Raw genomic sequence first — 26,990 nt, 5'->3', positions numbered from 1 at the left:
CCCCCATTTTGGCAACTAGCTGGGGACTGATATTCTCGGGCTGGAAAGGGGCCATGGATATTGCCGATCACCCCCAGCCTAAACATAGCCGTCTGCATCCACCCAGAAAATGTGCATCTATCCGTAGCGGTGGCAAGTGGGGATCATATTTGTGGGGTTAATGTCACCTTTGTATTGGCCGGTGACATCAAGGCCACGGCTTAGTAATGGAGAGACATCAATAAGACGCCATATAGTTATATGGTAAATACAGGGCCAGAATAAAGTCTTATTAGAAATCAAAACCACACACTTTTACTTTATTTGAAAACCAAACACAGTTATACTACCCTAACACCTAAAAAGCAGCCATATCCCTCACCTGTCCGTCATTTTGTCCCACGCCGTAATTCAGGTCTGCGATAAATAGTTTTCAACCTGGATGGTGCCAAGATGCGATTGTCCAGGCCGAGAACCACTGGGGAATGAGCAGCTGCGAGCGCAGCGTCAGTGAGCAGCGGTGACATCATAGAGGTTACTGCCGGTCACTAAAGGCTTCGTTCCCAGCCAGGCTGAACTGCCGGGACCTCGGTGAGATCCCCGCTAGCACCGCGAGAAAAAGTCTCCCAGTGCAGCGCTGAGCTCAGCGAGTTCACCGCAGTACAGTCAGAAACTTCTCACAGTGAACTGTGGTGAGGTCACCGCTGATCACTGAGGCTGCAGCACCTCATTCCCCAGCGGTTCTCAGCCTGGACCGTCGCATCTTGGCAGCATCCAGGTTAAAAACTATTTATTGCAGACATGGACTATGGTGTCGGACAGGAGAGGGGTACACAGTAATGTTCAATAACAAGAGTTAATCAAAGTCTTCCTAATTGTTATTTCCAGCACTGGGAACGTTGCACTATGATTCTTAATTCAAAACATGAAGAGAAATGTAGAGAATGTTAAACTACTTTACAGAAAATAACAAAAGTGAACATTGGGCCGTTCTATAAGTAAGCAGCGTCTGCACTTGTCGTCATAAGCTCACAATATGTATTATTTTATCATTGCTGTAATCACTGACCTGATATATAGTTGTTACCCACAGTTTTTAGACCGGCCTCACATCTACAGTATGTAGCATGGAGTCACCACCTTCCGCCCCATCACGGGTTATTCCAGCCCAGGATGCTCGGACGACATCCCACTATTTTTTGGCATTTGTTCGCATTGCCTCTGAAACGTCATTTTTTTAATATCGTCCCACAAGTGTCTATCGGATTAAGGTCCGGGGATTGGGCCAGCCGCTCCATAACCTCAATTTTGCTGGACTGGAACCAAGATTTTGCTCTTACTGCTGTGTTTAGGGTTGTTGTCTTGGTGAAACCCATTTCAAAGACATAAGGCGTAAAGCAACAAGACCGCTTTAAGTATTGTAATATTTGCGACTGGTCCATGATCCCTGGTATGTGGTGAATTGTCCGGCACCATAGTAAGAGAAGCCTGCCCATATCAGGATGCTGGCTCCACCATGCTTCACTGTGTGCAGAGGGCACTGTGGCTTGAATGCAGTAAAAAAAAGAACAATTTTACTTTCATCGGTCCACAAAATGTTTCTCCAGTTCTCTTTAGGGCAGTTGATGTGTTCTTTGGCACATTGCATGTGCTTCAGTACATGTCTTCTTATAACAGAGGGACTTTGTGGGGACTTCTTGCTAAGAAATTAGCGTCGCACCGGCGTCTTCTGTCACAGTCCTCACAGGTAACGTGAGACTGTCTGTGATCATCCCGGAGCCAATCATTGGTAACGTGAGACTGTCTGTGATCATCCTGGAGCCGATCATTGGTAACGTGAGACTGTCTGTGATCATCCTGGAGCCGATCATTGGTAACGTGAGACTGTGATCATTCTGGAGCCGATCATTGGTAATGTGAGACTGTCTGTGATCATTCTGGAGCCGATCATTGGTAACGTGAGACTGTCTGTGATCATCCTGGAGCCGATCATTGGTAACGTGAGACTGTCTGTGATCATCCTGGAGCCGATCATTGGTAACGTGAGACTGTGATCATTCTGGAGCCGATCATTGGTAATGTGAGACTGTCTGTGATCATTCTGGAGCCGATCATTGGTAACGTGAAACTGTCTGTGATCATCCTGGAGCCGATCATTGGTAACATGAGACTGTCTGTGATCATCCTGGAGCCGATCATTGGTAACATGAGACTGTGATCATTCTGGAGCCGATCATTGGTAACGTGAGACTGTGATCATCCTGGAGCCGATCATTGGTAACGTGAGACTGTGATCATCCTGGAGCCGATCACTGGTAACGTGAGACTCTGATCATCCTGGAGCCGATCATTGGTAACGTGAGACTGTCTGTGATCATCCTGGAGCCGATCATTGGTAACGTGAGACTGTCTGTGATCATCCTGGAGCCGATCACTGGTAACGTGAGACTGTGATCATCCTGGAGCCGATCACTGGTAACGTGAGACTGTGATCATCCTGGAGCCGATCATTGGTAACGTGAGACTGTGATCATCCTGGAGCCGATCATTGGTAACGTGAGACTGTCTGTGATCATCCTGGAGCCGATCATTGGTAACGTGAGACTGATCATCCTGGAGCCGATCACTGGTAACGTGAGACTGTGATCATCCTGGAGCCGATCATTGGTAACGTGAGACTGTGATCATCCTGGAGCCGATCATTGGTAACGAGAGACTGTCTGTGATCATCCTGGAGCCGATCATTGGTAACGTGAGACTGTCTGTGATCATCCTGGAGCCGATCACTGGTAACGTGAGACTGTCTGTGATCATCCTGGAGCCGATCATTGGTAACGTGAGACTGTGATCATCCTGGAGCCGATCATTGGTAACGTGAGACTGTGATCATCCTGGAGCCGATCATTGGTAACGAGAGTGTGATCATCCTGGAGTCGATCATTGGTAACGTGAGTGTGATCATCCTGGAGACGATCATTGGTAACGTGAGACTGATCATCCTGGAGACGATCATTGGTAACGTGAGACTGTCTGTGATCATCCTGGAGCCTATCATTGGTAACGTGAGACTGTGATCATCCTGGAGCCGATCATTAATAACGAGACTGTGATCATCCTGGAGTCGATCATTGGTAACGTGAGACTGTGATCATCCTGGAGCCAATCATTGGTAACGTGAGACTGTGATTATCCTGGAGCCGATCATTGGTAACGTGAGACTGTCTGTGATCATCCTGGAGCCGATCATTGGTAACGTGAGACTGTCTGTGATCATCCTGGAGCCGATCATTGGTAACGTGAGACTGTGATCATCCTGGAGCCGATCATTGGTAACATGAGACTGTCTGTGATCATCCTGGAGCCGATCACTGGAAACGTGAGACTGATCATCCTGGAGCCGATCATTGGTAACGTGAGACTGTCTGTGATCATCCTGGAGCCGATCATTGGTAACGTGAGACTGTCTGTGATCATCCTGGAGCCGATCATTGGTAACGTGAGACTCTGTGATCATCCTGGAGCCGATCACTGGAAACGTGAGACTGATCATCCTGGAGCCGATCATTGGTAACGTGAGACTGTCTGTGATCATCCTGGAGCCGATCACTGGAAACGTGAGACTGATCATCCTGGAGCCGATCATTGGTAACGTGAGACTGTCTGTGATCATCCTGGAGCCGATCATTGGTAACGTGAGACTGATCATCCTGGAGCCGATCACTGGTAACGTGAGACTGTGTGATCATCCTGGAGCCGATCATTGGGAACGTGAGACTGTGATCATCCTGGAGCCGATCATTGGTAACGTGAGACTGTGATCATCCTGGAGCCGATCATTGGTAACGTGAGACTGTCTGATCATCCTGGAGTCGATCATTGGTAACGTGAGACTGTCTGATCATCCTGGAGCCGATCATTGGTAACGTGAGACTGTCTGTGATCATCCTGGAGCCGATCATTGGTAACGTGAGACTGTCTGTGATCATCCTGGAGCCGATCATTGGTAACGGGAGACTGATCATCCTGGAGCCGATCATTGGTAACGTGAGACTGTGATCATCCTGGAGCCGATCATTGGTAACGTGAGACTCTGTGATCATCCTGGAGCCGATCACTGGAAACGTGAGACTGATCATCCTGGAGCCGATCATTGGTAACGTGAGACTGTCTGTGATCATCCTGGAGCCGATCACTGGAAACGTGAGACTGATCATCCTGGAGCCGATCATTGGTAACGTGAGACTGTCTGTGATCATCCTGGAGCCGATCATTGGTAACGTGAGACTGTCTGTGATCATCCTGGAGCCGATCACTGGTAACGTGAGACTGTGTGATCATCCTGGAGCCGATCATTGGTAACGTGAGACTGTGATCATCCTGGAGCCGATCATTGGTAACGTGAGACTGTGATCATCCTGGAGCCGATCATTGGTAACGTGAGACTGTGATCATCCTGGAGCCGATCATTGGTAACGTGAGACTGTGTGATCATCCTGGAGCCGATCATTGGTAACGCGAGACTGTCTGTGATCATCCTGGAGCCGATCATTGGTAACGTGAGACTGTCTGTGATCATCCTGGAGCCGATCATTGGTAACGTGAGACTGTCTGTGATCATCCTGGAGCCGATCATTGGTAACGGGAGACTGTGATCATCCTGGAGCCGATCATTGGTAACGTGAGACTGTGATCATCCTGGAGCCGATCATTGGTAACGCGAGACTGATCATCCTGGAGCCGATCATTGGGAACGTGAGACTGATCATCCTGGAGCCGATCATTGGGAACGTGAGACTGTCTGTGATCATCCTGGAGCCGATCATTGGTAACGTGAGACTGTGATCATCCTGGAGCCGATCATTGGTAACGAGAGAATGTGATTGATCATCCTGGAGCCGATCATTGGTAACGTGAGACTGTGATCATCCTGGAGCCGATCATTGGTAACGTGAGACTGTCTGTGATCATCCTGGAGCCGATCACTGGTAACGTGAGACTGTCTGTGATCATCCTGGAGCCGATCACTGGTAACGTGAGACTGTGTGATCATCCTGGAGCCGATCATTGGTAACGTGAGACTGTGATCATCCTGGAGCCGATCATTGGTAACGTGAGACTGTGATCATCCTGGAGCCGATCATTAATAACGAGACTGATCATCCTGGAGCCGATCATTGGTAACGTGAGACTGTCTGTGATCATCCTGGAGCCGATCATTGGTAACGGGAGACTGTGATCATCCTGGAGCCGATCATTGGTAACGTGAGACTGTGATCATCCTGGAGCCGATCATTAATAACGAGAGTGTGATCATCCTGGAGCCGATCATTGGTAACGTGAGACTGTGATCATCCTGGAGCCGATCATTGGTAACGTGAGACTGTGATCATCCTGGAGCCGATCATTAATAACGAGACTGTGATCATCCTGGAGCCGATCATTGGTAACGTGAGACTGTCTGTGATCATCCTGGAGCCGATCATTGGTAACGTGAGACTGTCTGTGATCATCCTGGAGCCGATCATTGGTAACGTGAGACTGATCATCCTGGAGCCGATCATTGGTAACGTGAGACTGATCATCCTGGAGCCGATCATTGGTAACGTGAGACTGTGATCATCCTGGAGCCGATCATTAATAACGAGACTGTGATCATCCTGGAGCCGATCATTGGTAACGTGAGACTGTGATCATCCTGGAGCCGATCATTGGTAACGAGAGTGTGATCATCCTGGAGCCGATCATTGGTAACGTGAGACTGTGATCATCCTGGAGCCGATCATTGGTAACGAGAGACTGTCTGTGATCATCCTGGAGCCGATCATTGGTAACGGGAGACTGTGATCATCCTGGAGCCGATCATTGGTAACGTGAGACTGTGATCATCCTGGAGCCGATCATTGGTAACGTGAGACTGATCATCCTGGAGCCGATCATTGGGAACGTGAGACTGTGATCATCCTGGAGCCGATCATTGGGAACGTGAGACTGTGATCATCCTGGAGCCGATCATTGGGAACGTGAGACTGTCTGTGATCATCCTGGAGCCGATCATTGGTAACGTGAGACTGTGATCATCCTGGAGCCGATCATTGGTAACGAGAGAATGTGATTGATCATCCTGGAGCCGATCATTGGTAACGTGAGACTGTGATCATCCTGGAGCCGATCATTGGTAACGTGAGACTGTCTGTGATCATCCTGGAGCCGATCACTGGTAACGTGAGACTGTCTGTGATCATCCTGGAGCCGATCACTGGTAACGTGAGACTGTGTGATCATCCTGGAGCCGATCATTGGTAACGTGAGACTGTGATCATCCTGGAGCCGATCATTGGTAACGTGAGACTGTGATCATCCTGGAGCCGATCATTGGTAACGAGACTGTGATCATCCTGGAGCCGATCATTGGTAACGTGAGACTGTGATCATCCTGGAGCCGATCATTGGTAACGTGAGACTGTCTGTGATCATCCTGGAGCCGATCACTGGTAACGTGAGACTGTGTGATCATCCTGGAGCCGATCATTGGTAACGTGAGACTGTGATCATCCTGGAGCCGATCATTAATAACGAGACTGTGATCATCCTGGAGCCAATCATTGGTAACGTGAGACTGTCTGTGATCATCCTGGAGCCGATCATTGGTAACGTGAGACTGTCTGTGATCATCCTGGAGCCGATCATTGGTAACGTGAGACTGATCATCCTGGAGCCGATCATTGGTAACGTGAGACTGTGATCATCCTGGAGCCGATCATTAATAACGAGACTGTGATCATCCTGGAGCCGATCATTGGTAACGTGAGACTGTGATCATCCTGGAGCCGATCATTGGTAACGAGAGTGTGATCATCCTGGAGCCGATCATTGGTAACGTGAGACTGATCATCCTGGAGCCGATCATTGGTAACGAGAGACTGTCTGTGATCATCCTGGAGCCGATCATTGGTAACGTGAGACTGTGATCATCCTGGAGCCGATCATTGGTAACGTGAGACTGTGATCATCCTGGAGCCGATCATTGGTAACGTGAGACTGTCTGTGATCATCCTGGAGCCGATCATTGGTAACGTGAGACTGTCTGTGATCATCCTGGAGCCGATCATTGGTAACGTGAGACTGTCTGTGATTATCCCGGAGCTGTTTGTTGGCTAAGTCTTTGCAATTCTGGCCTTTCTTCCCTCCTTTAGAATGGCCGTCTTCAGTTTTCTTCCTCGTCTCTCCGTTTTGCTTTCCATTAGAAAACATTGAAGATCATTGTCTGCAATTCTTTATAAGTTTTATTCACTTTTTAATCAAAGTACACTGTTCTTCTGCACAATGTCTTGAATGACCCATATTTCTCAGGCTTTAAAGGAGAAATGCATGTACAACTTCCTGCTTCACCCTTATAGGGAACCTGTGATCAGGATTGTGTTCAGTGACTACAGACAGTGTCAGGTCGGAGCCGTTGTACTGATTACACTGATACCTGTGATCAGGATTGTTCTCAGTGACTACAGTGTCAGGTCGGTGCCATTATACTGATTACACGGATGCCTGTGATCAGGATTGTGCTCAGTGACTATAGACAGTGTCAGGTCGGTGCCGTTGTACTGATTACAGATACCTGTGATCAGGATTGTGCTCAGTGACTACAGACAGTGTCAGGTCAGCGCCGTTATACTGATTACACGGATGCCTGTGATCAGGATTGTGCTCAGTGACTACAGACAGCGTCAGGTCGGAGCCGTTATACTGATTACACTGATACCTGTGATCAGGATTGTGCTCAGTGACTATAGACAGTGTCAGGTCGGTGCCGTTGTACTGATTACACGGATACCTGTGATAAGCATTGTGCTCAGTGAGTACAGACAGTGTCAGGTCGGTGCCGTTATACTGATTACACTGATACCTGTGATAAGCATTGTGCTCAGTGACTACAGACAGTGTCAGGTCGGAGCCGTTATACTGATTACACTGATACCTGTGATCAGGATTGTGCTCAGTGACTACAGACAGCGTCAGGTCGGAGCCGTTATACTGATTACACTGATACCTGTGATCAGGATTGTGCTCAGTGACTATAGACAGTGTCAGGTCGGTGCCGTTGTACTGATTACACTGATACCTGTGATAAGCATTGTGCTCAGTGAGTACAGACAGTGTCAGGTCGGTGCCGTTATACTGATTACACTGATACCTGTGATAAGCATTGTACTCAGTGAGTACAGACAGCTGATCAGCCGGCACGATCCAGGAAGTCGGGTTCCTTCTGCAGCTTATTTGGTAAGCGCTATAGTTTGCCGTATAAGCCCTGTCCCCAATCAAATTCGCTCATCTCTAGTCATATCGGATGGCTAGTATTGTTAGCACTACTGTATTTGTGTTTTATTACAGGAGACAAGGGCTTCGGTGGAATTAGGCGATAGGGGAGTATATCTTAATTTTTAATTAAAAAAGTTAAAAAAGTGTGTTTTGTTTTTATTTCTAGTAAAGGACTTTATTCTGGCTGTGTCTTTATTTATCATTTAACTATAGGATTAGTAATGGATAGGCGTCTTATAGAAGCCTCTCCATTTCTATGCCACGTGCTTCATGTCACTGGACAATACAAAGGTGACATCAACCCAACAAATAGGAACCCCACTTGCCTCCGCTACAGGGCAAGAGGGAAGAGCCGGGCACAGCGCCAGAATTAGGGCATCCAATAGATGTTCCTTTTCTGGGCAGCTGCAGACTATTTTTAGGCTGGGGGGACCCATATCCGTGGCCCCTTACCAGCTGTCAGCTTTAGCTTGCCTGGTTCTCAAGAAAGGGGGGTCCCCACACAATTTTTTTTTACTTATTGAAATAATTTTTAAAAACTGCATGTGGAGTCCTGTATTCTTGATAACCAGCCTTACTGCGCAGAAGGTTGCAGCCCACAGCTGTCAGTTTTGCCTGGCTGGTTATCAAAAATACAGGGGAACCTACACCATTATTATTTTTTATTTATAGCGCTGGCTGATGAATACTTCCATCAGCCGGCGCCTGCTCTCACTGTTAACAGTTGAAAACAAATCTCAACTGTGTCGCCTGCTAGTGCTAATCACAGGCAGAGCAGGGGATAGTGATGAGAGCGGTGTTCAGCGCAAACAGTACCGCTGATTCCCAGGCGCCGGTACGTGCGATACTGATGCAGCACACTTTTACCACAGTATTAAACACACAGATATCTACGATAGTGGATTTCCCAGTACTGGAAATATCAGGACCTGTGACAGAGCCCTAACAGAGATTTCCCACATGGCCGATACGCTACAGATCTTTTGTCTTACTTAAAAAGTGTGAAATCCATGTTGAATCGGCAGCGAGACACTTTCTGGGACCTGTAGTCCCCCCTCCCCTCCCCCAGAAGACAGGAGGAATTTAAATTTTTTAATCTTTATTATCTGACATCTGTGGCCAAAAATATTATTAAAACTGACTGTATAAAATCCGCAGATAAATAAATCTGAAAACGCAGCCATGATATAAGGAGCGGGGGAGGTGCTGCCGCGAAGACGGCAGATGAGGCACAGGACATCACCTAGAGGCCGGTGACGGAAGAGCAGAGGATTTTTCCTTCAAGCACCCAGGACCTAGGAATATTCATCATTTCTGCTCCCAAGAAAGCTGGGTGACAAAAATTATGGCCGCCTTCAGAGAAAACACCCAGCTGACCTCAAATCCTGAAACTAACCCTTTCCTTAGCTTCTTATTACTAGAAAAAAACATGGAAACTAACCTGTCAGGCCCCTGGGAAAGCTGGATGCAGACTGCACAGGATGGCGGCCATATTGGTTGTCAAATTACTGCACTATATAAAATAAGCAACATTTTGTTTTAAAGGGAAATTCTCTGTATAGGAAATCCAGACGCAGCAGATGGGAAAGAAGGATCAGTGTATACACCATGAAATCATCCCAGTGATGAGCAAGGAAGCGATGATGGAGCAGAGCGGCCATTGTGCATGATCGGACCGCGCCAGAGGCAGGAAACTCACAAGAACATAGTCCCTTCTCCGTACAAAAATAAATAAGATAAAAACGTCACCGTGAGCTGCAATATTATATACGATGCTGAGGTCTAATATGTCTGTAAAAAAGATCTATAGAGGTGTCTGGCAAGTCCGAGAATAAACTGCAGGTGATCACCACCACCAAGCGCGCAGGAGGCAACAGGCAGCACCAAAGGTATGGCTATAATCTCCTTAACACTCCAGAGCTGCGCTCACTATTCTGCTGGTGCAGTCGCTTTGTACACATATTACTTCTCCCGAGTTACGTTCTGCTTTTTGCCCTCAGTTCAGTATTTCGAGGTTCTGCCATCTGTGTCTACACCATGAATGATGTCCGCAGAGCTTTCCTGGGGCCCTTTGCACACAAGGAAGGGCCGAACTACCAGTGGGTGCCCTATCAGGGCAGGGTGCCCTATCCTCGCCCAGGGATGGTAAGTGATCAGAGGGAGACTGATGGTTTCTAGGTCGCAGGCTTTGCAGCGCCGTGTTCAATGGTCTCCGCTGTTTCTAGCGGAAGTTTTTAATCTCAGGATCAGTAATGTAATGTATGTACACAGTGACTGCACCAGCAGAATAGTGAGTGCAGCTCTGGGGTATAATACAGGATGTTACTCAGGATCAGTAATGTAATGTATGTACACAGTGACTGCACCAGCAGAATAGTGAGTGCTGCTCTGGGGTATAATACAGGATGTAACTCAAGATCAGTAATGTAATGTATGTACACAGTGACTGCACCAGCAGAATAGTGAGTGCAGCTCTGGAGTATAATACAGGATGTAACTCAGGATCAGTAATGTAATGTATGTACACAGTGACTGCACCAGCAGAATAGTGAGTGCAGCTCTGGAGTATAATACAGGATGTAACTCAGGATCAGTAATGTAATGTGTGTACACAGTGACTGCACCAGCAGAATAGTGAGTGCAGCTCTGGGGTATAATACAGGATGTTACTCAGGATCAGTAATGTATGTACACAGTGACTGCACCAGCAGAATAGTGAGTGCTGCTCTGGGGTATAATACAGGATGTAACTCAAGATCAGTAATGTAATGTATGCACACAGTGACTGCACCAGCAGAATAGTGAGTGCAGCTCTGGGGTATAATACAGGAGGTAACTCAGGATCAGTAATGTAATGTATGTACACAGTGACTGCACCAGCAGAATAGTGAGTGCTGCTCTGGGGTATAATACAGGATGTAACTCAAGATCAGTAATGTAATGTATGTACACAGTGACTGCACCAGCAGAATAGTGAGTGCAGCTCTGGAGTATAATACAGGATGTAACTCAGGATCAGTAATGTAATGTGTGTACACAGTGACTGCACCAGCAGAATAGTGAGTGCAGCTCTGGGGTATAATACAGGAGGTAACTCAGGATCAGTAATGTAATGTGCACAGTGACTGCACCAGCAGAATAGTAAGTGCAGCTCTGGGGTATAATACAGGATTTAACTCAGGATCAGTAATGTAATGTATGTACACAGTGACTGCACCAGCAGAATAGTGAGTGCAGCTCTGGAGTATAATACAGGAAGTAACTCAGGATCAGTAATGTAATGTATGTACACAGTGACTGCTCCAGCAGAATAGTGAGTGCAGCTCTGGGGTATAATACAGGAGGTAACTAAGGATCAGTAATGTAATGTATGTACAGTGACTGCACCAGCAGAATAGTGAGTGCAGCTCTGGGGTATAATACAGGATGTAACTCAGGATCAGTAATGTAATGTATGTACACAGTGACTGCACCAGCAGAATAGTGAGTGCAGCTCTGGGGTATAATACAGGATGTAACTCAGGATCAGTAATGTAATGTGTGTACACAGTGACTGCACCAGCAGAATAGCGAGTGCAGCTCTGGGGTATAATACAGGAGGTAACTCAGGATCAGTAATGTAATATATGTACACAGTGACTGCACCAGCAGAATAGCGAGTGCAGCTCTGGAGGAGAATACCTTCCAGCCACAATATAGCTGTACATATTAGAGTGCAATGTGACATTTTCATTTTAGACTTTCGGCTTTCCCGGTTTGCGCTCCTCTGGGGAGCGCTGTATGGTGCAGGAATTGTTGACATTGGAGGCGCCTCCTCTGTGCTCACATTGTGGCTGGAGGAGGGTCGCTGTGATTACTTTTTAACCCCTTGTTCCTTGGCGAGTGCAGCTCCTCTTCCTGAGCCGCCTTATCCCTCCCTGCAGCTCAGATATCGGGGGGTCTGCATGGTCTTCTCCCCTGGGCCCCAGATCCACAGATTTTTGGCTAAAATCATCTCCTAACACCTCAATAATCCTGCATTCACGCAGCAGCGGCAGGAGACGACCAGTGACAGACAGCAGCATGCTCCTTCACCACCGGCCTCTTCTTTCTAGAGGTTTTGCGGTCGGCGTTCTGCGGCAGCCGCTCACGTTGGACAAAGCACGTTGGTGAGGGCCGATCGGGACAGACGCGGCTCCGGCCATCAATCTAAAATCACGAGTCTTCATAAAAACATCCGGCCGTCACCAGCGCAGCGGCCATTACCCTCTTCTCGCTCACCCAGAAACGGAGCAACGCTCTGGGCTGCAGATCTTTCCTCCGGCCACAGGAGGGCACTACATACATACAGCGGTCAGTGGGACACGGCCGACTCCTGGAGCGACAGCAGCCGCCTATAAAACGTCCGCGCGCTTGTCTCGGACCCGGCTCCGCGCTTTAGTTCTGGCTTTGAAGGCGGCAGAATTGACCAAATGCTGAGGGAACAATAAGGAGAAGAGCGGTAAATACCCAGACGCAGGCCGAACCAGCAGGGGGCAGCAGGGAGATGTCAGGGCACAGGGACGGAGCTGGACGAGCTGAATTATGAATGCAGCTCTGGATGTGAGCAGAGCACACAACATAGCACCGCATCAGTAATTAATCCAGGCATCTGTGTGATCGCACATGTACAGGGAGATCTGCTGCCAGGATCACTAGATCACATGAATGTTCTGCAGATCTCATCACCTGGGTCTCATTTCCTCCACATTTGCACAGCTTCTGCTTACTGACACTGAATGGAAATATCGGTGCACAGAGCAGGAGCGGAGCCGCAGCTTCACCTATTCTGCTCACAGCTGTGGGTTTGGAGCAATAGACAATGATCGCTGTAACCTGCACTGATACATTGTATCAAACTCCCAGCTGACTGTCTAGAATGAACGTGGCACGTAGCTGCGCACAAGCGTTTCCATCCACTGACAGCAAGCAGTGCAGCGTGGCACCATATGAATCACGGAGCTGTCACTAGACAAGTTACATGAGGCCCCCGGGAACACACGAGGCCCCCCAGGCATTACACGAGCCCCCTCTCCCCCCCCCCAGCATTACACGAGCCCCCCCACCCGGCATTACACGAGCCCCCCTCCTTCCCCCCCCGGGGGCATTATACGAGCCCCCCCAGGCATTACACAATCCCCCCCCCCGGCATTACACGAGCCCCCCTCCCCCCCCCCAGCAGTACACGAGCCCCCCTCCCCTTCCCCAGCAGTACACGAGCCCCCCTCCCCTTCCCCAGCAGTACACGAGCCTCCCTCCCACCCCCAGCAGTACACGAGCCCCCCTCCCCCCCCCCAGCAGTACACGAGCCCCCCTCCCCCCCCCCAGCAGTACACGAGCCCCCCTCCCCTTCCCCAGCAGTACACGAGCCCCCCTCCCCCCCCCCAGCAGTACACGAGCCCCCCTCCCCCCCCCCCAGCAGTACACGAGCCCCCCTCCCCTTCCCCAGCAGTACACGAGCCCCCCTCCCCTTCCCCAGCAGTACACGAGCCCCCCTCCCCTTCCCCAGCAGTACACGAGCCCCCCTCCCCCCCCCCAGCAGTACACGAGCCTCCCTCCCCTTCCCCAGCAGTACACGAGCCTCCCTCCCTCCCCCCCGGGGGCATTACACGAGCGCCCCCCCCCCCCGGCATTACATGAGCCCCCCCCCCCAAGCATTGCACGAGCCCCCCCGCCCGGCATTACACGAGCCCCCCTCCTTCCCCCCCCCGGGGGTATTATACGAGCCCCCCCAGGCATTACACAAGCCCCCCCCCCCCGGCATTACACGAGCCCCCCTCCCCCCCCCCAGCAGTACACGAGCCCCCCTCCCCCAGCAGTACACGAGCCCCCCTCCCCCCCCCCCCCCCCCAGCAGTACACGAGCCCCCCTCCCCCCCCCCCCAGCAGTACACGAGCCCCCCTCCCCTTCCCCAGCAGTACACGAGCCCCCCTCCCCTTCCCCAGCAGTACACGAGCCCCCCTCCCTCCCCCCCGGGGGCATTACACGAGCCCCCCCCCGGCATTACACGAGCCCCCCTCCCCCCCAAGCATTGCACGAGCCCCCCCACCCGGCATTACACGAGCCCCCCCCCGGGCATTACACGAGCCCCCCCCCCCCCCGGGCATTACACGAGCCCCCCCCCCCCTGGGCATTACACGAGCCCCCCCCCCGGGCATTACACGAGCCCCCCCCCCCCGGGCATTACACGAGCCCCCCCCCCCCCCGGGCATTACACGAGCCCCCCCCCCCCCGGGCATTACACGAGCCCCCCCCCCCGGGCATTACACGAGCCCCCCCCCCCGGGCGTTACCTTCTCCACTCTCGAGATTTTACTGGCTTTGATTGCTGCGGCGTCCAGGACCAGCGGGGGTCCCAGTGAGAAGATGTCCCTCAGAACCTCGTTGTACTGGGTGGAGACATAAGACAGTGTCAGTGTGTGGGCTGCAGGTGGCGCCACTTCTCAGCGGCCAGGACGTACCTGCAGGTGGTGGCGCACTCCTGAGCCGAGGGCGTCTTTAAACAAGCCGTACGTCCGCCGCCGCGCCCAGCTGTCCACGTACATCACTTCCAGACCAAACTTTATGGTCTCTGCCTGGTATTCGCTGCTCTGTGGAGGGAGAAACGTTTCCAGTCATTCCGATAATCCAGCGACCAATAATCCGCAAAGTTCATTAAAGGGGTGACCTGATCTCCTGTAATGTAGACACAACAACCAGGGCGTCGCTCCCATCATCTGCAGCACACTGGGGGCAGTAGTGCAGGACGTCCTATAAATGTCCGCTCTGTGCCCGATCCCAGGAGACGTCACGTCCATGGTGAGCGGCCCCACAGCCCCAGCACAACCAGTGCTCCGCCGCCCAGTACTCCGCGGGCGCTCCGCTCCTATGTGACGCGCTACCTCGATGTAGTGCAGGACGTCCTATAAATGTCCGCTCTGTGCCCGATCCCAGGAGACGTCACGTCCATGGTGAGCGGCCCCACAGCCCCGGCACAACCAGTGCTCCGCCGCACAGTACTCCGCGAGCGCTCCGCTCCTATGTGACGCGCTACCTCGATGTAGTGCAGGACGTCCTATAAATGTCCGCTCTGTGCCCGATCCCAGGAGACGTCACGTCCATGGTGAGCGACCCCACAGCCCCAGCACAACCAGTGCTCCGCCGCCCAGTACTCCGCACTCCGCGGGCGCTCCGCTCCTATGTGACGCGCTACCTCGATGTAGTGCAAGACGTCCTATAAATGTCCGCTCTGTGCCCGATCCCAGGAGATGAATCTATCACCTCCATGGTGAGCGGCCCCACAGCCCCGGCACAACCAGTGCTCCGCCGCCCAGTAATCCGCGGGCGCTCCGCTCCTATGTGACGCGCTACCTCGATGTAGTGCAGGACGTCCTATAAATGTCCGCTCTGTGCCCGATCCCAGGAGATGTCACGTCCATGGTGAGCGATCCCACAGCCCCAGCACAACCAGTGCTCCGCCGCCCAGTACTCCGCGGGCGCTCCGCTCCTATGTGACGCGCTACCTCGATGTAGTGCAGGACGTCCTATAAATGTCCGCTCTGTGCCCGATCCCAGGAGACGTCATGTCCATGGTGAGCGACCCCACAGCCCCAGCACAACCAGTGCTCCGCCGCCCAGTACTCCGCACTCCGCGGGCGCTCCGCTCCTATGTGACGCGCTACCTCGATGTAGTGCAAGACGTCCTATAAATGTCCGCTCTGTGCCCGATCCCAGGAGATGAATCTATCACCTCCATGGTGAGCGGCCCCACAGCCCCGGCACAACCAGTGCTCCGCCGCCCAGTAATCCGCGGGCGCTCCGCTCCTATGTGACGCGCTACCTCGATGTAGTGCAGGACGTCCTATAAATGTCCGCTCTGTGCCCGATCCCAGGAGATGTCACGTCCATGGTGAGCGATCCCACAGCCCCAGCACAACCAGTGCTCCGCCGCCCAGTAATCCGCACTCGGCGGGCGCTCCGCTCCTATGTGACGCGCTACCTCGATGTAGTGCAGGACGTCCCGGAAGATGGAGCGCTGCTTCCTGCGGTCGCTCTTGGCTCGGTATTTGTTGCTGTCGGTGGCCAGCTGCTTCAGTGTCACACACAGCGCGTCCGTGGCCTCAGAGTAGAAATCCTCCTGCAGGAACAGAGGGCGACGATCAGACACAGGGGTCCGACATGTTCTGCCGAGTACACGGACCACCAGGCGAGACCCACCTCCAGATCACGGGCCAGCTCGTACAGAAGAGCCAGCGACTCGCCGGCAGCGATACGGAGGCCGACGCTCTCACAGGCCAGGACGCCAGACAGGCGAGGAAGATGGCTGCGGACAGGAGGACGGCACATTAATATCGCATGCCCGGGTTATAGCAGCTACACACACATATACATATATGGGACAGGAGGACGGCACATTAATATCACATGCCCGGGTTATAGCAGCTATACATACACAGGAGATGCCCAGGTTATAGCAGCTATACATACACAGGACATGCCCAGGTTATAGCAGCTATACATACACAGGACATGCCCAGGTTATAGCAGCTATACATACACAGGACATGCCCAGGTTATAGCAGCTATACATACACAGGACATGCCCAGGTTATAGCAGCTATACATACACAGGACATGCCCAGGTTATAGCAGCTATACATACACAGGACATGCCCAGGTTATAGCAGCTATACATACACAGGACATGCCCAGGTTATAGCAGCTATACATACACAGGACATGCCCAGGTTATAGCAGCTATACATACACAGGACATGCCCAGGTTATAGCAGCTATACATACACAGGACATGCCCAGGTTATAGCAGCTATACATACACAGGACATGCCCAGGTTATAGCAGCTATACATACACAGGACATGCCCAGGTTATAGCAGCTATACATACACAGGACATGCCCAGGTTATAGCAGCTATACATACACAGGACATGCCCAGGTTATAGCAGCTATACATACACAGGACATGCCCAGGTTATAGCAGCTATACATACACAGGACATGCCCAGGTTATAGAAACTATACATACACAGGACATGCCCAGGTTATAGCAGCTATACATACACAGGACATGCCCAGGTTATAGCAGCTATACATACACTGGAGATGCCCAGGTTATAGCAGCTATACATACACAGGAGATGCCCAGGTTATAGCAGCTATATATACACAGGACATGCCCAGGTTATAGCAGCTATATATACACAGGAAATGCCCAGGTTATAGCAGCTATATATACACAGGAGATGCCCAGGTTATAGCAGCTATATATACACAGGACATGCCCAGGTTATAGCAGCTATATATACACAGGAAATGCCCAGGTTATAGCAGCTATATATACACAGGAGACGCCCAGGTTATAGCAGATAATACATACATACAGTTGTTTGATAGTGTTCACCCCCTACCCGATTTCCTATTCTTTTCCATGTTTGTAACATTTAAATGTTTCCGATCACCAAACAAAACGTAAATACGGTATTAGACAAACAAAAAAAAAAAAATCACAAATCACCAAATGCAGTTTATAAGTTTTAATTATTAAGGAAAAATCCAAACCAACAGAGCCCTGTGTGCGAAAGGGATTGCCCACCCCCCTCCCCACCTTCCGGGTAAGTTCACACAGGGCATTTTTGCTGCGTTTTTTATGCTAATTTTCAGCTGCTTTTTATAGTACCAGCAAAGCCTATGAGATTTCAGAAATCTCCTGCACACATTGGTTTTTTGTGTGATCAGGATTTTGTGCTTTGCTGCGTTTTTTTGGACATAGGGCATGTCACTTCATTCAGCATTTTTGCTGCATTTTTCACCCAATGACTTGAATGGGTGTTGAAAAAACGCAGGTATCATTATTTGCTGCGTTTTTGCTGCTGAAAATTTAAGGACATTAGCATAGACAAAGAGAAAAAAGATGCAGCAAAAAAAAAAAAAAAAAACGCACCAAAATCGCTTCTTTCCTGCCAAGAAGATCACGTTTTGCCGCAGAAAAAAAAAAAAAAAGCGGCAAAAAAGCCCTGTGTGAACTTACCCTTGAACATAATTTATTTGTAGTTTATCACATCTTTGGGAAGCTGAGGTCACATGCCCTGGCCACACCCAGGCCTTATTACTGCCACACCTGTTCCTGTTCTCAATCAAGAAATCACCTAAATAGGACCTGCCTGACAAAGTGAAGTAGACCAAAAGTTCCACAAAAGCTAGACATCATGCCGTGGTCCAAAGAAATTCTGGAACAAATTTGAAAAAGTAATTGAGATCTGTCAGTCAGGAAAAGGTTATAAAGCTACTAAAGCTTTGGGACTCCAGCGAACCACAGTGAGAGCCATTATCCACAAATGGAGAAAACATGGAGCAGTGGTGAACCTTCCCAGGAGCGGCCAGTCGCCAAAATTACACCAAGAGCGCAGCGACGACTCATCCAAGAGGTCACAAAACGCCCCACAACAACATCCAAAGAACTGCAGGCCTCACTTGCCTCAGTGAAGGTCAGTGTTCATGACTCCATCATAAGCAAGAGACTGGGCAATAATGGCTGCAAGGCAGAGACCCAAGATGAAAACCACTGCTGAGCAATAAGAACAAAGACTCGTCTCAGTTTTGCCAGAAAATATAATGATGTTCCTCAAGACTTTTGGGAAAATACTCTGTTGACTGACGAGACAAAAGTTGATCTTTTTGGAAGGTGTTTGTCCCATTACATCTGGTGTAGAAGTAACGCAACATTTCAGAAAAGGAACATCATACCAACAGTAAAATATGGTGGCAGAAGTCTGTTCTGCTGCTTCAGGACCTGGAAGACTTGCTGTGGTAAATGGAACCATGAATTCTGCTGTCAACCAGAAAATCCTGAAGGAGAATATCCGTCCATCTGTTTGTGATTTCTAGCTGAAGCGCATTTGGGTTATGCAGCAGGACAATGATCCAAAACACATCAGCAAGTCCAACTCGGCATGGCTTAAAAAAAAAAATTAAGACTTTGGAGTGGCCTAGTCAATGTCCTGACCTTAATCCGACTGAGATGCTGTAATGACTTTAAAAGGCGATTCATTATCAGAAACCTCCAATGTGGCGGAATTACAGCAATACTGCAGAGAGGAGCTGCCAAAATCCCCCCAGAGCGATGTAAAGACTCATTGTCCGTTATCACAGACGCTGGATTGCAGTTGTTGCTGCTAAGGGCCCAACCAGTTATAAGGTTTAGGGGGAAATCACTTTCTCACACAGGACTCTGGAGGTTTGGATTTCTTTTTCCCTTAATAATAAAGACCTTCATTTATAAACTGCATTTTGTGATTTCTTATGTTATCGTCTATTATTTACATTTGTTTGGTGATCGGAAACATTCAAGTGACAAACAAGGAAAAGAATAGGAAATCGGGAAGGGGGTGACCACTATCACACAACTATATATGCACACATACACGAGATACCCAGGTTATACCAGTTGTACATATATAATTATATATAGGAGAGGCCCAGGTTATACCAGCTGTACATATATAATTATATAAAGGAGATGCCCAGGTTATACCAGTTGTACATATATAATTATATATAGGAGAGGCCCAGGTTATACCAGCTGTACATATATCATTATACACAGGAGACGCCCGGGTTATACCAGCTGTACATATATAACTATATACAGGAGATGCCCAGGTTATACCGGCTGTACATATATAATTATATACAGGAAATGCCCAGGTTATACCGGCTGTTCATATATAATTATATACAGGAGATGCCCAGGTTATACCAGCTGTACATATATAATTATATACAGGAGATGCCCAGGTTATACAAGCTGTACATATATAATTATATACAGGAAATGCCCAGGTTATACCAGCTGTTCATATATAATTATATACAGGAGATGCCCAGGTTATACCAGCTGTACATATATAATTACATACAGGAGACGCCCGGGTTATACCAGCTGTACATATATAATTATATACAGGAGATGCCCAGGTTATACCAGCTGTACATATATAATTACATACAGGAGACGCCCGGGTTATACCGGCTGTACATATATAATTATATACAGGAGATGCCCAGGTTATACAAGCTGTACATATATAATTATATACAGGAGATGCCCAGGTTATACAAGCTGTACATATATAATTATATACAGGAAATGCCCAGGTTATACCAGCTGTTCATATATAATTATATACAGGTGATGCCCAGGTTATACCAGCTGTACATATATAATTACATACAGGAGACGCCCGGGTTATACCAGATGTACGTATATAATTACATACAGGAGACGCCCAGGTTATACCGGCTGTACATATATAATTATATACAGGAGACGCCCAGGTTAAACCGGCTGTACATATATAATTATATACAGGAGACGCCTGGGTTATACCGGCTGTACATATATAATTATATACAGGAGACGCCTGGGTTATACCGGCTGTACATATATAATTATATACAGGAGACGCCCAGGTTAAACCGGCTGTACATATATAATTATATACAGGAGACGCCCAGGTTAAACCGGCTGTACATATATAATTATATACAGGAGACGCCTGGGTTATACCAGCTGTACATATATAATTATATACAGGAGACGCCTGGGTTATACCAGCTGTACATATATCATTATATACAGGAGATGCCTGGGTTATACCGGCTGTACATATATAATTATATGCAGGAGATGCCCAGGTTATACCGGCTGTACATATATAATTATATGCAGGAGATGCCCAGGTTATACCGGCTGTACATATATAATTATATGCAGGAGATGCCCAGGCTATACCGGCTGTACATATATAATTATATACAGGAGACGCCTGGGTTATACCGGCTGTACATATATAACTATATACAGGAGACGCCTGGGTTATACCGGCTGTACATATATAATTACATACAGGAGATGCCCGGGTTATACCATGCCCCATATCACTACATGGGATGTATACGGTCCGGTTGTTGGCGCTCACCTCTCCAGCGTCTTCTCGATCCGGCTGGCGGGGCAGATGGTCAGCAGCAGTGCCCAGGACTGCATGGCGGCACAGACCAGGCCCTGCTGGGTTGGCGGGGTGCCATTGTTCTCGGCGTACAGTACAGTTAATATTCCCTCCAGGACGCAGAGACAGGAGACCAGATCCTGGAAGAGACGCAGATCGCCCGTCACCTCATTATACTGACAGCACACAAGTGTCACCGGGGCCCAGATATCACCCGTCACGGCAGAACCCACCGAACCTCAGGATGAAGGGGCAGCCGGGGCACTAAGCCGCATCCAAAGGAGCCATCCCCCGAATCCCGCACCAATGTTATTTAACCCCTTCCTCCCTGCATTAGGGGGCAGGATAAAAAACAAGCACCGTACCTCCACATCCGCAGCAGCAATAAAGCAGCACAAGCCAAGGGCGGAGGCGCACTGCAAGGAGAAGGGAGTGATGAGGAGCTGCATATCCGCGTATCAACATTCACCACCATCCATCCCCTGCTTACACCCTGCCGAGCCGCCACTCCAGCGCTGCTGTCAGTTAGGATGGTGACGAGGAGCGGCCTCAGACTGTGGAAGACATCTTCACCCTCCGATCCAGAACCCAGCTGTACAACGAGAAGAGAGAGGACAGAGGCTGCCAGAGACTGCTCCTCATCCTTCCCTAGAAAGGAAGCAGATAGCAGAGGGTTACTAAGTGGCTGATGTCACCGCAGATCTCCGGTGATGGACAGGAGGCATTCTCAGTGAGGTCACCGCTGATCTCTGGTGATGGACAGGAGGCATTCTCAGTGATGTCACTGCTGATCTCTGGTGATGGATAGGAGGCATTCTCAGTGAGGTCACCGCTGATCTCTGGTGATGGATAGGAGGCATTCTCAGTGATGTCACCTCTGATCTCTGGTGATGGATAGGAGGCATTCTCAGTGATGTCACCGCTGATCTCTGGTGATGGATAGGAGACATTCTCAGTGATGTCACCGCTGATCTCTGGTGATGGATAGGAGGCATTCTCAGTGATGTCACCTCTCATCTCTGGTGATGGATAGGAGACATTCTCTGTGATGTCACCGCTGATATCCGGTGATGGATAGGAGGCATTCTCAGTGATGTCACCGCTGATCTCTGGTGATGGATAGGAGGCATTCTCAGTGATGTCACCTCTGATCTCTAGTGATGATAGGAGGCATTCTCAGTGATGTCACCGCTTATCTTCGGTGATGGATAGGAGACATTCTCAGTGATGTCACCTCTGATCTCCGGTGATGGATAAGAGATATTCTCAGTGATGTCACCTCTGATCTCTGGTGATGGATAGGAGACATTCTCAGTGATGTCACCTCTGATCTCTGGTGATGGATAGGAGACATTCTCAGTGATGTCACCTCTGATCTCTAGTGATGATAGGAGGCATTCTCAGTGATGTCACCTCTGATCTCTGGTGATGGATAGGAGGCATTCTCAGTGATGTCACCGCTGATCTCTGGTGATGGATAGGAGACATTCTCAGTGATGTCACCGCTTATCTTCGGTGATGGATAGGAGGCATTCTCAGTGATGTCACCTCTGATCTCCGGTGATGGATAAGAGATATTCTCAGTGATGTCACCGCTGATCTCTGGTGACGGACGGGCAGTGTACTGGGACATGGGGAGCGTAGTTCTATCATCACAACCAGACTGTCGTTACCTTTTTTCAGGCACCGCTCCAGGGCGTCGGTGAGGGTGACTCTTCGCTCTGCCAGGAAATCGCTGAGGACCTGGGAGGACAGAGCGAGCCGCATACTGCTCAGGGCCGTCACTCGGGTTTTTGCGCTGTAAGCAAGTACCAGTGATTAGAAGACAGAAGATCCAGAAACCTCGCTGCGCCACAGTGCCGACACCTCACCTCTTATCAGTAAGCTTGTCGATGTCTTCCTTCAGCTTGTCTTCTCGCTGCTCCTGAGCAGACAGCACATCCTGCGAGTCACTACCTGATGGGGGTTATAGTCCGTCACATTTCAGCCCGTGAGCCTGTGTAGTGTGTACGCTGTGACGCCGCGCGGCCACTCACCTGAGCCCTCCTCGGCCACACTGACACTCTCACTGGCGCTGCTGCAGTGACTGAGGATATCACTGGCACCTTCATCCTCGCTGGCCTCAGAGTCTGCCCGCGTGCTGGCCCGAGACCCTGAAATGATATAAAACGTATCAGGGGTGATGTGCGATCAGAGGACGCGGAGAATGCGCACAAGGCGGAGCGCACACTATACCGCTGCACGCCAGTGACGGCTCGGGCATCAGCTCGTCTTAAATTTGCACTGTTGCTTTAAATCCTTGTTTGGACTCGATCTGCCGGGGGCCCGAGACATCTGAGCTGCAGTCGTCACATGATCTGCGGGACCCCTCTACAGCGGCCCACGACCTGAGGTCACGGAGACCTTCCCATAATAACATGAAGCCCGGCCGCGCTCACACTGCGGGGTCTGCACAGGAACCACTCACAAGCGCTCTGCGTGTGCAGCCGTACGCAGGAACCCTGCAGAGTCATGTGAGCAGAGCTGGGGAATAATCAGAAGCTCAGGACTCAGTGAGAGGCAGCGCCGGCCCCGACAATGCTGAGCACAATGCCTGCGCCCTTCTCATAGCCAGCACATGGGAACATTCTGGTCCTGCTGACACAGCGGAGGGGCTGTTACAATGTATCAATGTGGACAATGCTCTACACAGCTCTAGTCTACAAGGATACATAGTAACAAACCCTCAGCTGTGAGGAGAGATTCTTAGCCTCTGGATGTAGACAATTCACCGACAGGAAGCAGAGATCTTAGATGAAGCTAACACACAACAGATGGAATTTATTTTGCTTTGCGCCATTTCTGAGAAGTGGGTGTGGCTATCTGGAAGGGGCGGGGCCACCATCGGCCCAGGGGATGTACTGACCACAGCGCACACTGCGCCCGGCCGCGTCTGTTCCCAACGATGGGAGCAACGCGTGAGAAATCCGCCAATGTTCAGATCGTCTTCCCAAATTTATTAAAAATCTGCAAAAATCGTCACTGTTTGATGATTATTCAGAGGACGTGCGTCATAGGGCCAAGGACGAGCCGGAGCCGTGGGCAGCGCCGCCCCCAAGACCCTCTATATCACAGTGCAGGGAAGGAAACTTGTGTCTGCAGCCCCCAGAACTGCAGCACCAAAGTATCAGCCGACGAATCCGGGGGACGAGGATACAACGACATGGCTGCCATACATAATGTTCCATGTGACTACGCCTGACCACGCGTGGTGCGAATACAGGGTGCGCCATGCAGGGACAGCAGACAGTGGGGGCAGCGCCATGCACCATGGAGGAGGTGGTGATACAGATGGCAGGCAGCGCCATGCTCCGTGGTGGTGGTGATACAGGTGGCGGGCAGCGCCATGCTCCGTGGTGGTGGTGATACAGGTGGCGGGCAGCGCCATGCTCCGTGGTGGTGGTGATACAGATGGTGGGCAGCGCCATGCTCCGTGGTGGTGGTGATACAGATGGCGGGCAGCGCCATGCTCCGTGGTGGTGGTGATACAGATGGCGGGCAGCGCCATGCTCCGTGGTGGTGGTGATACAGATGGTGGGCAGCGCCATGCTCCGTGGTGATGGTGATACAGATGGCGGGCAGCGCCATGCTCCGTGGTGGTGGTGGTGACACAGATGGTGGGCAGCGTCATGCTCCGTGGTGGTGATACAGATGGCGGGCAGCGCCATGCACTGTGGTGGTGATACAGATGGCGGGCAGCGCCATGCTCCGTGGTGGTGGTGATACAGATGGTGGGCAGCGCCATGCTCCGTGGTGGTGGCGATACAGATGGCGGGCAGCGCCATGCTCCGTGGTGGTGGTGATACAGATGGCGGGCAGCGCCATGCTCCGTGGTGGTGGTGATACAGATGGCGGGCAGCGCCATGCTCCGTGGAGGTGGTGATACAGATGGCAGGCAGCGCCATCCTCCGTGGTGGTGGTGATACAGGTGGCGGGCAGCGCCATGCTCCGTCGTGGTGGTGACACAGGTGGCGGGCAGCGCCATGCTCCGTCGTGGTGGTGACACAGGTGGCGGGCAGCGTCATGCTCCGTCGTGGTGGTGACACAGGTGGCGGGCAGCGCCATGCTCCGTCGTGGTGATACAGACGGCGGGCAGCGCCATGCTCAGTGGTGGTGGTGATACAGGTGGCGGGCAGCGCCATGCACCGCAGTGGTGGTGATACAGGTGGCGGGCAGCGCCATGCTCCGTGGAGGTGGTGATACAGGTGGCGGGCAGCCCCATGCTCCGTGGAGGTGGTGATACAGGTGGCGGGCAGCGCCATGCTCCGTGGTGGTGGCACATGCTGCGGTACCTTTGCTCAGGTTGAGTTTATCAGACACCTTCAGCTGCAGCAGTTCTTGTCTCAGGGACCCTGTGGTGGAGGATGGGGGGACACAGCAGGTCACAGCGAGGGCATGAACCCAGAGACCCCCGCTGTCAAGAGACGAGGGGGCTTCCGCCGTCAGGAGACGAAGGGAGGGGGGGGGGCTTCCGCCGTCAGGAGACGAAGGGGGGGGCTTCCGCCGTCAGGAGACGAGGGGGGGGGCTTCCGCCGTCAGGAGACGAGGGGGGGGGGGGGCTTCCGCCGTCAGGAGACGAGGGGGGGGGGGGCTTCCGCCGTCAGGAGACGAGGGGGGGGGGGCTTCCGCCGTCAGGAGACGAGGGGGGGGGCTTCCGCCGTCAGGAGACGGGGGGGGGGGGGGGGGGCTTCCGCCGTCAGGAGACGAGGGGGGGGGGGGGCTTCCGCCGTCAGGAGACGAGGGGGGGGGGGGCTTCCGCCGTCAGGAGACGAGGGGGGGGCTTCCGCCGTCAGGAGACGAGGGGGGGGGGGGCTTCCGCCGTCAGGAGACGAGGGGGGGGGGCTTCCGCCGTCAGGAGACGAGGGGGGGGGGGCTTCCGCCGTCAGGAGACGAGGGGGGGCCTTCCGCCGTCAGGAGAGGGGTGGGGTGGGGGGGGGCTTCCGCCGTCAGGAGAGGGGTGGGGTGGGGCTTCCGCCGTCAGGAGAGGGGGGGTGGGGGGGCTTCTGCTGTCAGGAGAGGGGGGGTGGGGGGGCTTCTGCTGTCAGGAGAGGGGGGGTGGGGGGGCTTCTGCTGTCAGGGTCATTGAGGGTCTCGCAGTCTCCGGTAACAGCTGTTATCAGTGAAGCAGTCGCAGCCTCGGTGCCGCTCCCTCCCCTCACATACTCCCCGTGTTCTTACCGCGGCTGGCGCTGCCCTTTTTGGCGGCCGCTGCGCTCCTCCGGGCCCGCGGCATGGTTCTGAGCAGCTGTTAGAGTGTGCCACTCTAGACCGGGGTTCGACCTCCGCACAGGCTGCTGGGAAGTGTAGTTTTCTGTGTACCAGCTGCATTCACCGAGCCAGCACAACAGAACCACAACTCCCGGCAGCACCTGGGACTGTGATCTCCGGCGCGCTGAATTGAGCGTCGAGCATGCTGGGAACTGTAGTTGATATTCGACAGAAGTAAATACATCTACCAGAATGCAACGCGGCACCGCGGACCGTCTCCTAGCAACCAAGGGCGGGAAAACTTATCGGAGATGGGGAAAACAAGCGTTCGGAAGAGGAGGAAAGTCCTGTCAGTCCTGAAGAGGAGGAGGAGCGTCCCGTCCGTCCTGAAGAGGAGGAGGAACGTCCCGTCCGTCCTGAAGAGGAGGA

At 51.4% G+C, this 26,990-nt stretch overlaps 1 protein-coding gene across 4 annotated transcripts in view; it reads right to left on the bottom strand.

Annotated features, from left to right (window-relative positions):
• The window catches only part of IFRD2 (interferon related developmental regulator 2), a 31,729-nt gene extending 5,043 nt beyond the window's left edge, over positions 1-26,686 (bottom strand). Inside the window, exons 1-13 of one of the 4 annotated variants that reach the window (XM_069736038.1) lie at positions 26,532-26,636; positions 25,646-25,705; positions 23,351-23,467; positions 23,186-23,270; positions 22,988-23,112; positions 21,805-21,962; positions 21,680-21,730; positions 21,288-21,454; positions 16,506-16,611; positions 16,288-16,425; positions 14,771-14,899; positions 14,603-14,698; positions 9,375-12,746 (exon numbers count right to left, since the gene is read on the bottom strand). In XM_069736038.1, the coding sequence (XP_069592139.1) occupies positions 12,666-12,746; positions 14,603-14,698; positions 14,771-14,899; positions 16,288-16,425; positions 16,506-16,611; positions 21,288-21,454; positions 21,680-21,730; positions 21,805-21,962; positions 22,988-23,112; positions 23,186-23,270; positions 23,351-23,467; positions 25,646-25,705; positions 26,532-26,586 (1,368 nt within the window). In that variant the 5' untranslated portion in view covers positions 26,587-26,636 and the 3' untranslated portion in view covers positions 9,375-12,665. Of the gene's footprint in view, positions 1-9,374; positions 12,747-14,602; positions 14,699-14,770; positions 14,900-16,287; positions 16,426-16,505; positions 16,612-21,287; positions 21,455-21,679; positions 21,731-21,804; positions 21,963-22,987; positions 23,113-23,185; positions 23,271-23,350; positions 23,468-25,645; positions 25,706-26,531 lie in introns of those variants that run through there. The other 3 variants (XM_069736037.1, XM_069736040.1, XM_069736039.1) reach the window with 3 other exon arrangements.
• Positions 26,687-26,990: the final 304 nt, after the last annotated feature.

This window comes from Ranitomeya imitator, chromosome 8, assembly GCF_032444005.1.
Source record: "Ranitomeya imitator isolate aRanImi1 chromosome 8, aRanImi1.pri, whole genome shotgun sequence".
Lineage (NCBI taxonomy): Eukaryota > Metazoa > Chordata > Amphibia > Anura > Dendrobatidae > Ranitomeya > Ranitomeya imitator.
This window is presented reverse-complemented; position numbering and strand designations above follow the sequence as displayed.